Source organism: Arachis duranensis, chromosome 7 (assembly GCF_000817695.3).
Source record: "Arachis duranensis cultivar V14167 chromosome 7, aradu.V14167.gnm2.J7QH, whole genome shotgun sequence".
Taxonomy (NCBI): Eukaryota; Viridiplantae; Streptophyta; class Magnoliopsida; order Fabales; family Fabaceae; genus Arachis; species Arachis duranensis.
The window spans coordinates 51672979-51688024 of NC_029778.3; the positions used below are offsets into that span (position 1 = coordinate 51672979).

The 15046-nt window shown below is 30.1% G+C and overlaps 1 protein-coding gene across 1 annotated transcript; it reads right to left on the minus strand.

Moving 5' to 3' along the window:
• Positions 1–12744: 12744 nt before the first annotated feature.
• Positions 12745–14095, minus strand: LOC107458941 (protein IQ-domain 26-like). The gene is made up of 3 exons (XM_016077155.3): positions 13718–14095; positions 13406–13591; positions 12745–13326 (listed from the first exon to the last, which is right to left on the minus strand). The coding sequence occupies exons 1-3, from the start codon at positions 14003–14005 to the stop codon at positions 12745–12747; spliced, it is 1056 nt and encodes a 351-aa protein (XP_015932641.1). The 5' UTR covers positions 14006–14095.
• Between the last annotated feature and the right edge of the window lie 951 nt (positions 14096–15046).

Here is a 15046-nt window from a genome sequence, read left to right on the forward strand (position 1 = left end):
TGTTACTAATATAATATTAATAAGAGAAAAAATATTTTAAAAATAATGTGAATAAATTTATTTATTTATTTTTATATATTAAAAATAGATAAATAGATCGAATACTGGACCAATATATTCGGGCCCAGAGAGATAATTGTAATTGGGGCAGGAAAAATAAATTGATAATGGTAAGTAACTAAGTGCAGTGAAGCACTCCCTCACTCAGATTCTATATATACAATTCAAACATAAACACGCTCTTTTTTTCATCATTCTCTCTCTTTCGATAACTTGTTCATCATCCCCTTATCAGGTATCATTATATGTGCTTATAACTAGTTTCACTCAAAGATACTGGAAATGAAAGAATCGTGGCTACTTAATTTTTTGTCCACAAGACTTAGTTTGATGCTTGATGACATGCATCTAATGCTTGGGTTACACGTGCAGCAACAAGGTTTCGTCCTTGCATCTGCCTCTGAAAGAAGGCTTCTTTTTCAGACTCACGTGTTGGCTCTATGTTAGCAGAGATGAGGGAGAATTAGGCCGCAACCTGGCTTCAGTATTCATCACATATGATTTTATGTTGCTTCTCTGCTCTAAATAGATTGTGTTAACTAAGGCTGCTTCATATGTGATGAAGAATTGTAAAATCTTGTTATCTCACTAATGAATAGTACCATGCATGGATGCCCACTGTTTCTTTGTAATCGTGGCGGCAGATTCATCCGATTTCTTTTTTTTTTTTTCTTTTGGTCGGGTTTTAGAAACCATTGCTGTCAAAGTTTAAATGATTTTCATAGGCAACATTTGCCATGCAGATCTAATGCTTGCTTTTAACAATTTTTGTGATCAAATAAATAAATTACGATTGTGTCCTAGAAAGAAGTAACACTTTTTGGATAATTAAGTATACGTTCCTATATGCTCCAAAACTGTTAATACATACGGCAAAAGGAATATTTCAAGTTGCAAGAGATGGTCCTAATTCTATCCAACTTAAATTATTTACGTTTCATATATATTGAGATTAAAGAGCTTTGGAAGATCAAAATAATCCTTAGTTGCCTTTCACAACAACTAGACAAATGGACGCTCCAAGTAGATAACTCATAACTCATTTTTAAACATCTTTTCGGGATAGCTTAACTATGTAACCCTAGTTTTTGACTAACTAATCCTCGATTTCAAGTAATTAATAACCATAATGTGTGTGCATTATTATAAATTTGAAGTACTATATAACTAACAAATAATACAAAATAATATTTGTATACTAAAATTAATCACTAATGTATTTGTATATAAATATATGTGTAGTTTAATTAATTTTTAATGTATATTTATATTTTAGCATGTATTTTAAATTAATGATTGACTTTGATAACCGATTTTAATGTATGCGTAGCATAATTCTAAATATAATTATGTACTACGAAAGAAGCGTCTAAAATATAGTGGCTACTACGATAAAGTTGTCATTTTTATCTTTTTGTAAAGACGTTTTCTATTTTGTGGTTGTTATTGATTTAAAAGCATATCACTAAAAGTGTTACTTAAAGAGAAAGTGTTACATTTAATCGTTAACTTGGCTCTGATACCAATTTTTCACTTTCGACTTTTCTTTTAATTCTTCTTTCGAAATTCCTACTAACTCTTCATATTTTGCTTCGAATAAATTTACAATTTGCATAGATTCAATTGGTGGTGCTCTATTCAAGGGATTTTGATAAAAAATAATTTGCAACTTCATAATCTAAAGTATTAACCATTTCTACAATTTCTCTTGTATTTGTTATATGATTATTTATTACTAGTCCTTGATGTATATTTATAATTCTGATTTCATATTTATAATTTTTTAATTCTGTTCTAATTTCTATCATAATTATAATATTTTTAGAACAACCTGTTTTTTATTATCTAATAAAGCAATTAATCTATAATAATCAGATTCTTCCGTTAATTCTATACTTTTTAAATAATTCATAACTAAGAGACTAGGACAAAGACGTACCTTTCTGGAGAAAAACTTCCTTTATTTAGTATATTTTACATAAGGTGTTTTTATCTCCAGAGGGGAGATTGTAGATATTAACTCCAGAGGGAAGTTTAAAATTATTTTTTTCTAAGGGAATTCTTTGTCAGACTACAGAATCGCCTCGGCAGCTTCCTCCTTACTTTCCTAACATATGAGTACTCTTAGCCTTCTGCTTTCTGTTTTCTGATGCCTTCTACAATTGCCTAAGCAATCTATTTATAATGGTTGGGTCTGATGGACAATTCCCATCTTTACCCTTCTTAAGACGTCATTGCTTACGTCATTTTTTACTAACTTATTGCACCAGCTACATTATTGGTGCTTTATGACCTAAGCACATACGTTATTATGCAATGATGTTGAGGGATGCTTCAGATGTACTATCCTTCTCTTTTATCATGTAGGTGGATCCTATTTCATTATTGCTTTCTTCAGATATTTTCGAGGCACATAGCTGGCATCTGTAGTCTTCTCTGTTTTTTATCAAATAGCAGATATTCCTTCTTATCCCTTCAGGGAGCTTTTCTAGAAGTCCAGATAAATTGTAGAATGCTGATTCAAATTTTACTAAGAGTGTCATTTCTCTTTCTTCAATTTCATTTCTTTTACTAGACACAAGCAGAGTATTTCTACTTTTATAATTAATTCTTGTGCGAAATTCCTTCGTTATTTTTTGAGTTCTTTCAAAGACCCTTGCTAATGTGCTGGCTAGTCTTCCTTCATGACTATAAATTGTTAAATTTTGAATTCGATCAATTGGTTAAAAATTTTCTGAAAAAACGGACATGAATATTACTTGGTATGCTGGAACCAAGCATTCTTCTTCTTCATTAAAAATAGGTTGACTATTTGTAAATTTTAGGGATACATCCCTTAGATTTACGTTGTCAATCATATTTTTAAATCTCTTTACTGCATCAACGAATCCTGCAGGAAACTCACTAATAATTTTTAGATCATTAAAAATTAAAATTGTATCAATTAATCCATACTGGAAAAACTGATAAGTGTCAGATGGGGAAGCATCTGGAAAGATAACCAGCTTTGTTAGCTGTTCTTTGGCAATAGGATAGTATCCCAAAATTGCCCTTTTTTCTTCAGTCCAATTCAGGATTATATTAAGGGTTTCTCTGAGATTTGATCTACAGACCCTTTTCTTTTCATTGATTTCAGCCCTTGTAGGAATGTTTCTTATTATTCATGTTCTCTGGACTTGAATTGGAGCTTTATCTGCTCTTCTTAGAGTTTGCTCTGGGTGAAGAGCTTCGTATTTCCTGAAGGATTCCTTTGCCTCTTCCAGCGTTAAAAATCCTCCTTTATGAATTATCTTTGATTGATGTGTGAATGGTGCTACTTTTTCCCAGGCATCATATACTCCTTTCATGGGGCCATTATAAATTACATAATATTTTTTATCTTTGGTGAATTTTTTAATAATTTCAGCAATTATTTTATTTTCTGAAAATTTTTTTCCTCCTAGTTTGCCCACCATGCTTAGCTGGCTGAACTCTGATGGTTTTGCTTGTTGTGTTAATTTTATTGTTTCAATGACCTTTTTGAGGGATTGGATCTGTGTCCTTATTTGCTGACAATGCTTGCATTTTTCGAGTTCTTGCTCATATTTTTGAATTTCTTGATCTAATGCGTTGTAGACTAACTCCATTCTCTTGTTAATGTATCTGCAATAATATTTTTGTCACCCTTGATATATTCAATTTTTATTGGATATTGTAACAAAAATAATTGCCATCTTACCAATTCTCCATGATTATAATCAACTTTAAAATTATATCGTATGAAACCTGTTAGGTAACTTGAATCTGTCTTTAATGTGAATTCTTTGGGTAGTAAATCAATTTTCCATTTTTTAAAAGTTTTAATTGCTGCTAGAGTCTCCTTTTCATGAGTAGTATATCTCTGTTCTGTTGGTGTAAATGTCCCTGAAATATACCTGCAAAGTAATTCCTTTAGGAAATATTTAGAATCTAGTGATTATTTTTCTTGTTCGAAGCTTTTTATAGCTTTCTTAGCCTTTAGACATCCTGACCAGATTGTGTTTGAAGTATCTGTTTCTATTATTAAGTAGTCATTTTCTTATGGAATATAAAGTTCTGAAAGCTTTTTACATAATTCTTTGACTTTTTGAATTTGCATATTATCTTCTTCTTTCCATTTCCATTCTTTTTAGTACTTATTTTTGGAAATAAGTTTTTAGTGTATTCTATTATATTCTTTAAAAATCATTGATCAAAAATATAATTTATACACCCTAAAAATTTTTGTAATTATTTTCTATCTTCTATTTTATTAGGGAATAAATTTACCTTTTCTAAAACATTTGGTTGAAGTTTTAACTTTCCTTGAGTGAATAGAATTAATTCAAGAACACTACAAGAAAAAGCGTGTTTATCGACAGCAAAAATCGACGGCTATTTCTGCCGTCGATAATTTTCGACGGCCTACTGTCGATATTACTAAAAAAATAATTGAAAATAAAAATATTAAAATCGACGGTCTGGTCGTCGATATTTTTATAATGCATTAATTTATTTTCCTATTATCGTCATAGGATAGACGAACCAGAAGTCGAAAATAAAATCGACGAATGTGGCGTCTATTTTATTATTTTAAATATCGACAACATTGCCGTCGATAAATTTGAACGGTCTAGATTACTTTCTAAAATTGGATGAACGGTCTAAATTTAATCTATATAATAGACGCCACATGTGTTGTTTTTTTATATTAAAATCGACGAATATGGCGTCTATTTTATTATTTTAAATATCGACAACATTGCCGTCGATAAATTTGAACGATCTAGATTACTTTCTAAAATGGAATGAACGGTTTAAATTTAATCTATATAATAGACGCTATATGTGTTGTTTTTTTATATTAAAATCGACGAATATGTCGTCTATTTTATTATTTAAAATATCGACACCTTTGCCGTCGATAAATTTGAATAAAATCGACAAATAGGCCGTCGATTTTTATCACTAAAAACACATTTTCTCAACTCGTGCTTCCAAAGTTCAAAAACGCATACTTCCCTAAATTCAAGTTAGGTATTCTAGGTATCCTTTGATTGAATTCGCTTTCTCTTCAACACCGCCTCCGTCCGACACCACCACCGGCGACCACCATTGCCTACCCTCTCTCTCTTCCTTCTTCCCCATTTCTCCATTTCTTAGTTCCTGCGTGCGACACCCCTGTTCGTGGAGTCACCCTCTATCCGCGTCTTCAAGCACCGACAAGCAACCACCAGCGGCGGCGACCTTCTGTGCCACCGTGACATCACCACCACCCCACCGCCTCTCCGTTCTTCTTCCTCCTTTCATCAATGCAGGTTCCCTTCTCTTGTTCCCTGTCTTTCTTTTCTTTATTTTCACTACTTTTTAATTCTGTTATAAGAAATTTTGGTTAAGCTTAGGTTTGTTAAAACTTGTGTTTCTGGACTGAAATTGTTATTGGCTGCATCTTTATGAAATTACTGGGTTGAATGTTGCTTAGATTAAACTGAAATTTACTGTTTTGAATTCTGCACACCACATGTTCGGAGAAATGCCTGAATGGAATTTTTGTATGTAAGGCTTTATTATTATGATTATTATTAGGTTTATTTTTCAATTTTATAATATTTTGATAGAGTAAAATAGTAAATAGTGAATTGTATCTAGTTAGAGAAGAATCTAATAACATATCGTTTGGGTAATGAGCTCGATGGGGTTCAATGGTTGGTACCACACTTTGGTAAAAGCTAAGGCACATTTTGTGTGGTCCGCTAGTTTTAGTTTGTACTTGAGACACATACACTTTCTTCCAGTTCTATCTTATTACAAATAAATATTGCTAACTTATTTGTTGATCATTAAAAGTTTTCAAATGAAATGTCATGGTTCGAGTTTTGATTTTATTTAATCTATTTACCTTGATCAATTATATTTTCTGGTATTATTACTACACTGTTTAGTTTTAGATTATGGTGCTTATGGTATTAGTTCAACTTGCTAGTTATATTTCAATGTCTCTGAATTGTATGAATTAATTTATGATTAACAGATAAGATCCATGACAGTGGTCATCAGTGGACTGTTCTCTAGAATTAATAGATAAGATCCATAACCGTTTCATGAGTTTTGCTTAGGCCTTGCCCAATAAAAAAGGCTCACATGCTAATTACCAGTTTGGTTTTTCTTTTTATTTTTAGTGTCCTTTTAAGATATTTGTTTTATTTGTTCATTTGTGTCTGCAACTATAGGCTTATAGCATATCTGAATTCTGAAACATGAGAATATGTCAGATTTTTCATTCAAATTAAGCACATATACGTGTAAAGTGTAACATTGACTTGTGGTGAAAGTTCAATTCATTAGCAATTAAAATAAAAAGTCATTAGCATATGAATCTTTCTTTTTTCTGGTAACTGTAGCATAAAAAGGCAATAATTGAATGCTAAAGCCTAAATTACAAAGTCTTTCAAAGTGTGCCTTTTGGACATGAATGATGATGATGATGAGTGTATATCTAAACTCCTACTTGGCTTTTGAGACTTCCACTCATTAATATGAAAGAAAATAAAGCTTTGTTTTCGTTTAAAACTCTGTTTCTTCCTACAAATGACCTATGCATTTTGTTCTGTTTTTCTTTTGAAATCTGGCACAAATCTATTGGCTCTCTGGATTCCATCCTCATTTTTATTAATAACAGTCTCAAGACAAAAATATAAAAATATTAAAATAATTATTTTTCTATTGTTTCAATACCTTATAGTTTATATAGTATTTTAACGTGACTTCCATTTCTTCTCAAACATTTAGAGTTATATCTATAGATTGCAATGATTCCCTATTCCTAACTTTATATTTTGATTTTCTAACAACAACATATACATTTGAAGCAGCTTTCTTAAAAGATTCCTTCTCTCTCTGGTGCTGCAAAGTTAGGGTTTTCTATGACCAGGTACACTACCCTTTTCATTTTTTCAATTACTGCTTGCTGTAATTTTAGCTCAGGTATTAGCAATTGCCAATTTCTGCTTATTCTTCATGTGTTGATTGCTTGCTTGATTTCTTGTTAGCTAGTTTTAAGTTTGTTGGAATTTGAAATTTTATTACTGATTAAGCATTTTGTTACTAGCTGATTCTGTTTTCTGGTTTAGCTTCTTGGAGCTTAGTTAGTTTTCTGATATACTCTTTTACAATATTTGATATTTCTATGCAGCATTTCACAGTGAAAATTGTAGTAGTGTGGGTCAATAGAATCTTTTGATCAAAGAAACAATAGTGGAGTATTTGGTTCTTCAGCATATACACTATCACAAAGTATTGATAGAGTTTAAGACTCTCAGAAAAGTTATTCAGCATATACAACTTCAAGTAGTTGACCTCCAGGTTCCTAACGTAAATAATGAGGAAGACGATGAATATTTTGAATATTTTGTATTATTAGTAGATTGTAATTTAAACGAATATAAGTCTAAGTTTAGTTATTTATCTTGTCTTAAGTCTTTTTGATAAGTTTGTAAACTCATTATCTAATATTTAGTATAAATTTTATTTTTATATTTAAAAGTTTATTTGTCTTGTTATCTAATATTTAGTATAAATTTTATTTCTATATTTAAAAGTTTATTTGCATTAATTATCTACTATTTTTATTAAAACATATAACTATTAAAATCGACGGCAAAGTTGTCGCTTTTAAAAGTTAAAATAGACAAATCTAAATAATTAAATCGACGGCAAAGGTGTCGATTTTATTCAAGTATATATCGACGGCCTTGGCGTCGATTTTATTAAACAGATTATAGACAAAAGTGTTGTTGATTTTATTGAGTTAAATATCGACACAAAGGCTGTCGATTTTATTGGATCAATTATCGACAAAGAGGGCGTCGATTTTAAATAATAATATCGACGGCAATGTTGTCGATTTTATAAAGGATGTAAAATTCTCACACCCATATTACAGACGGAATGGACGTCGATTTTATTAAATTATTATCGACGACCATCAAAGCCGTCGATTTTATTAGCATTTTGAAAAATCGACAGGCTTTATAGCGACCAACTGCGCCGTCTATTTTGCCGTCGAATTTCAATATTATCGACGGCTAAGCCGTCGATTTTAACGACGTTTCTTGTAGTGGAAAGTATATTTCTTGTTTTGCTATTCTTGCTTTCTTTTTGCTAAGAACTAATAATTGTTCTTTACATCTTTCTAATACTATTAATAATTTTTGAAAATGATCTTCTTTATTCTGTTTTGTAAAAATTAATATATCATCAATGTAAACTAAAACAAATTCATTTAACTCTTTTAGATTTTCTTCCATAAATCTTTGATAGATACCTGGGGCTTGTTTTAATCCAAATGGTAAAATATTCCATTCATAGAGTAACACACTTGTTGATTCTTTTGTTGGGCAAGTAAAAGCAGTTAATTTCTTTGTTTTTTCGCCTAAACGAAGTTGCCAATATCCTGATTTTGCATTGAGAGATGAAAACTAAGTTGCTCCTTTGATTTTTTCTAAAATAGAATCTTTTCTTGGAAGTTTATGAGCATCACCAACAGTTGCTTCATTCATCTTCTTATAATTAATTACCATTTTTCGTTTTCCCCTTTTAATTTCATTATTGTTTTCGACATAAAAGGCTGGAGCCGCATGAGGACTTTTACTTAATCTTATAATTCCTTTTTCCAAAAGATCTTTACATTCTAATGAGAACTCCTTTCTATCTCTTACAGAATAAGGAATTTTATTTGGAACATTTATTTCCTTTGTAGGATCTTTTAATTTAGTGCTTACTAATTCTTTGTTTGTATTTTTAATATATAAAAGATTATCAGCGCAAATTTCACCCAAAAGTTCTTCTATTTTTATTTCAAGATTATTTTTTGGGATATTTATCTGAAAATATAAATTTAAATAACATTTTTCTAATATAGAAAATATTTTAAATTTTAAAATCTTATCTATAGTAGTAGTTGGTATTTTTATACGTTTTGATTTTTGATTTATTGAAGAATCGTGTGGAGCTTTTAAAACTATATATGTTAGTTCTTGAATGAGTGGATGATATAACTTTAAGAAATTATTTTCTATGATAAAATCCATTCCAGAATCTAACATATATATGGATGGAACAATAAACCTATAATTTTGAATAAATATTTCAACCATTTCTACTTTTTGATCAATTTTATGTATTGATTTGTCAGCTATTCTAACTCTTAACGGTTTTTTTTTTAATTTTTTCCAATCAAGTTTTATATTTGTACTAGCAAAGCATTGTGTTGCTCCAGTATCTATGAAAGCATTTATAAACTTTTCTGTTATTTTTATAGTAATAAATGTAGCATTATTGCTCAGTCTCTAAGTCTATTTCTGAGACATATTTAAAAATATAGTCTAAATTATTATCTGATTCTTCTAATGGTTCCATGAAACAAGACTTAAGCAATTTCTAATTATTTGGTAAGGTCCTTTTTATCCTTCTTTTTTGGACATTCATTTGCATAGTGTCCTTCTTCTTAAAAATACCAACACTTACAATTTTCTTTTTTATTTGGGTAATAGTTATTTTTTTGTCTTTTGTTTTTATTGTTATTTCTTTTTCTAAAATACCTCTTTTTTCTCCAGTTTGGATAATATTTTTTTTCTAAATTGATATTTTTTTCTTTGAAAATTTTTATTAAGACCATATTTTTGAGGAATTTCTTCTTGATAGCAAATTCTAATTATATTTTCAAGTCTTTTTTGAGTTGCTTCTTGCATACAACGTTCTTTATTTCCTCTCTTATTGCAGAGGTTGCTCCGCCAAAATTATTTTCAATTGTTCCTCTATTTATTTCTCTTATAAATCTTCCCATTATAAATTCATTAGCAGGGTATGAAAATTTTGTTATATACATACTAAGATAATGGTCTTTATCTTCTTCTTTTAATTTATAATAATATATTCTGTATTCACATATATAAGATTCCACATTACATAAATCATATATTTGAATATAGCTAAATGATTTTTTGCTTCTTGATATTCTTTATTATAAACTTCTTGTCTATAATCTATAATATTTTTTCTGAAAAATTCTCTATACAGAATCATCATTATATGTAATATCTTATCATAAACTATTGTTTTTGTTGCTAATTCTTCTATTATTTGATTTTCTATTGATGTGATATAATCTCTTACAGTTCCTTTAGTATGAAACCCTATATAATTCCAAATATCTCTTCCAGACAATTCACTAAGTTTTGGATTAGTAAAGGCTTCTAATAAGAAGGAATTCAACCAGTTCTCGAAAATTTCTTTTTCATTCTTTTTACAGTCTAAATCGAGCATTCTTTCTCTTTCCAGTTCCTGGATTTTAGGAACGTATTTTGATGGCATTTTTGTATACTTTGAATTTTTATTCATAAATCCCTTTTTAAAAGCATAATTTTCAAAACTTGTTTCCCATTTAAATTGAGATTGATTATCCTTAGATGTTCCAGCTTCATTTTTTACTTGTATTGGAATTGCTGGTTCTTCATCACTTGAATAATCTAGAATATGTTCTTCATTTTCTATATTTTCAGAATTTACTAGTTCTTCTTCTATTTGAAATTCTTGTTCCATAATATTATTTTCTTGAGCCATTTTTAATTGTTTAAAAAGCATTGTAACTTCTTCTAATTTTTCTTCAATATTCATAATTTTAATGGTGGTTTTACTTTTAGTTCTGTTATGTTGGCTATATTTTGAAAATTTTCTTTTTTGAAATTATCTTTTTAAAAATATTTATTTAATATCTGTTCAATTTCGTTTATATTATGTTTCTCTTTTTCCTTATTTCTTTGAAATTTTATAGATACTAATATTTCTTCAAGCATATCTACTATAGAATTTAATTGGGGGTTAAAAGTATGATAAAGATGTGGAAAATCATTTCCATGATAATTTTTTTAGAAACTCCGTGAGAAATATAAGTTTTTTCAGGTTTTTGAAGTCCTTCAATAAAACTTATAGTAAAATAAAGATTTTGAGAAAAATCATTTTGTAAAACTTATTGTAAAATAAAGATTTTGAGAAAAATTATTTTGTATTGATTTTAAGAATTCAGTGTCATTACAATTAACATTAGTTAAAATCATTAGTTTTTGATCTATTAATTTTGATAATTTAATTATTTCTTCTCTTAAATCTTCTAATTTACTTTTTTCATTAAGTGACATTTTTTTTATAAAACGCTATGGTTTTAAGTGTTTTATAGTGAAAAATATGGCTTAAAATGTATGGTTTAGATTTTGCGACGTAAGCGTCTTTAACAAAAATTGTTTTTGAAATCTTTATCTTAGTGGTGGCCCTAAAATATTTGCCTTTTTATATAAAACAAAGGTTCACTTATTATTTAATAGAATAAAATTATCTAATATTGATAAAGTTTACTTTGTATAATATATAGCAAAAACATCCGTAGTAAAAATATTAAAAATATATATTAAAATTAACTATTAAAATTTATTATTAATATATTTATGTATAAATATATGTATAATTTAATTTATTTTTGATATATATTTAAATTTTAATATATATTTTATATTAATAATTAATTTTAATGGCTCATTTTAAAGTACGTCTAGCATAATAATAAAAATAGAAGCCATGTAAATAACACTCATGACCATGAGCATGAATAACACTCTGCACGAAATATGAATAATAATGTGATGTATATGCATGAACGTGCAGGTTACAGAGACAATTATTCGGTCAAAGAAATGTGTAAATACCCAAAACACCCCTCAGAATTGGAATCATGTTACATAAGTAGGTAGCAGGATGTAACAATTTTCGAGAACCAAAATGCTTAAACGTTACGTAACATCGAATCCAATCGAATACACACCTAATCATTGCTCAATGCTCATAGTACTATGAATATATTCGAATTCGAAAAGACAATTATTGGTCATGATTCACCTTCATGAATACATCGCTTATTTATGATTTTATCATGGAAACTGGAATGTTGTACTTGTCGTTACCATTTTGTGATTATGCGCGATAATAGGTAACGGATATTACTCCTTAATTGTCATTATATTCATCAAACTATTAGGAGTAACACAAAATAGAACTAGAGTAATATATGTTAATTGGAGGCTGCTAATTGATTTCAAATTTTGCCAGCTATGTTCATTCCAATGTTGGTTTCTAAACATGTTACATGTGAGTAGCTATCAATAGGACACACTATTTTTGGAGAAAATGTTGGAAACATTTTTTGAGTACTTCAAATTAACCAAATTCAATGGACTTTCTAAGACATCATACAAGTCGTGCTTCTTTCAATTAAAAAGCAAAAGATAATGTTGACTTACTTTATTGCTTAATTTTTAATCCTGATTTAATCTAAAATTATCAATTTTATTAGGATTTTTATGGTATTTTCCAATTCGACAAACTAATTATTACTTCATTACTTGTTGGTCAAAAAGTTGATGCATATACAAAGTGAAATTTGCATTTGACTCCCAGATACTTGTTTAATTAATCGGATGAACCAGCTAACCACTCAACCAACTTAAGTTGGTTAAAAAATTATCAATCTAAAAAGCTTTTGATAAACTAATCCAAACACAAAACAAAAGTAGATAACAAACTCTTTAAAAGAAAAGGAATGTACAGTAGCAGATTCCAAAATTAAGATACTAAGCATGTCTATTTCAGTTTCCTCTCAAGTCTGTCAAAACTGCAATAATGTTGAGAGTGTGATTTGGATGACCAATGCATTCTAACACCACTAGTACTATTTCTTGCTGCCATTATTTCAGTGAGTAAGAACCTCTTCTTAGGCTCAGGCCTTTGCTTTGGAGCACTATGAGACCTAACCTTTGCCTTATATGACTGAGTATTGGCCATGTAGTTAGGGGAATTGCAGTAAGGCCTAAAGGACTCTCCACAAACACTCTTCACTGGTGTAGCCGGAGCATTCGTCAGACGAGGCGTGCTGCGAGCTGTTGCGATCTCACATTCATCCGTGTTCGAGTACCATTCCAAATGCTGAGGAGGATGCCTGCATTCAAGAACTGAGATTGCTTGATAGTGAAGGTGGTCTTTTTGAGTCTCAGACATAGTAGTTGTTGTGATTCTCCTTGATCTTGATTGTGGCCTGTATGTATCAATTTCAACATTCTTGGGGCTCTCATCAAATCCTTTCATATTTAAGGATGTTTCATAGGATTTGCTTGTTGGTAGTAGCCTCTTACTATGGAACTCACTTCTTGTTTCATCATACCATTGCTACAATAGAACAAAACATACCAACTAAGAAAAAGAACAATTATGAATAATGATGATAGTAATAAGAAGCAGATTTTACCACATATCTTCTTCCAGGAGTTTGAGGCCGAAAACTATTCGAACGGCGAGCTCTGGCGGCAACCTGAGCTCTTATTAGAGCTTGCATACTGTGAAGAGTTGCAGCAGCCCTTTTCCTAACAAGATAGCCTCTAACTAGAGCTTGTATCTTAACCAATCCTTTGAGTGCTCTAAGAGCCTTCCTAGCCTGAAATCAATGCAACAAAATCATAACCAATGTTTTTGATCTCTAAAGTAACATGAAATTGATGAGGCACTGTTCTATTCATTTCCTTGAACAAAGATGCTTTAATCAGATTCACAATGAACATACCAAGTAACCTCTGAAATAAGATTGGATCTTCAATGCAGCCCACTTCTCCCTGCTTACTGCCACGGCTATGGCACCCATGTTCTGCTCATTCCCTTTTTCAGCAGAGTCAGAGTCAGAGCCCCTGACTCCATAATTTGTAGAAGCATTTTGAGTCAAATCTCCATCTTTGGCAGACTTTGCAAAACTCCAACGTTTCTTCTCCTTCTTGTCAGTAGAAGCAGCCATTGAAGCACAATTGTCCTTCTTCAATCCCAATAACCCCTTCAACCACCTGCTAGCTTTTCCCATAACTTACTGGGGTAAGAAAAGAGAAAGTGTTTCAGAGTTAAATCAAATAAGAAGCTAGAGAGACAGAGGAGTATGTGTCATGTGTGGTGCATAATGCAAGTTTGGATTTAAAAAATGGAGGGACAAAGAGAAAGGGTTATAGTCTAACAAATTCAGTGAAAAATCTACAGAATGTGAGCATGTAGTGGAGACAAAGATTGACAAATGGTATAATAAGCACCAAAACTGAGATATAATAATATATAAAAAATAATGGGATAATTTTTTAAAAAATAAAACACTGACACACCTCGTGAAGAAGTGCATTACAAGACAAGAATGTCACAGAAACATTAGATAGGTACAATGCCAAAAATAAATGTACATCTAATTCTAAATATACAAAATTCAAAAAACAATGAGAGTGCCTATAGAGAAGAGTTTCTATGTTTCTGGGTGAGAATGATGGTTCTATGCTTACCTTGCCAATTTTGCTCAGAAAATTCAGATATGTTACAGTCAATGGGGATCTCTTTGCAATCAACTCTTGATTTGGACTTTGACTCATAACATATCATATCATGTCGTTACTAATAACCTATTTAATCGTATTTGACTGTTGCATTTCGCATTCAAATTTTGAAATTAATGTGTTTTCTTAGTATCATCAGTCCAAGGAAGTTGGACTGATTATTATAACAATTAACATGTTTAGTAATGTTTAGCTTAAGGAAGTTTCAAAGTCAAAACCATAGTACAAAAATATTCTGGTCTTAGATTAAGGTTCTTGTACCCATACTAATAAATAGAGGAAGGAAAAAAGATTAAAAAATAGCATAGTACAGATTACAGAACTGGGCCGAATATTGCATTTTTTTCGGCCAAGAGTAGAACCCCAAAATAGTTCTAGAGAAGTAGAGCCCAATATTGGATATGTTTGTTAAAAAGTTCAACAAATGGGCCTCAATATATGACAAAAAAAATGGACCTCAATAAAGTATCTTATCTCTATTTATGCATTATTGCGTTATTGCTAACAGAATTTTCTTCAGTTCAACTAGG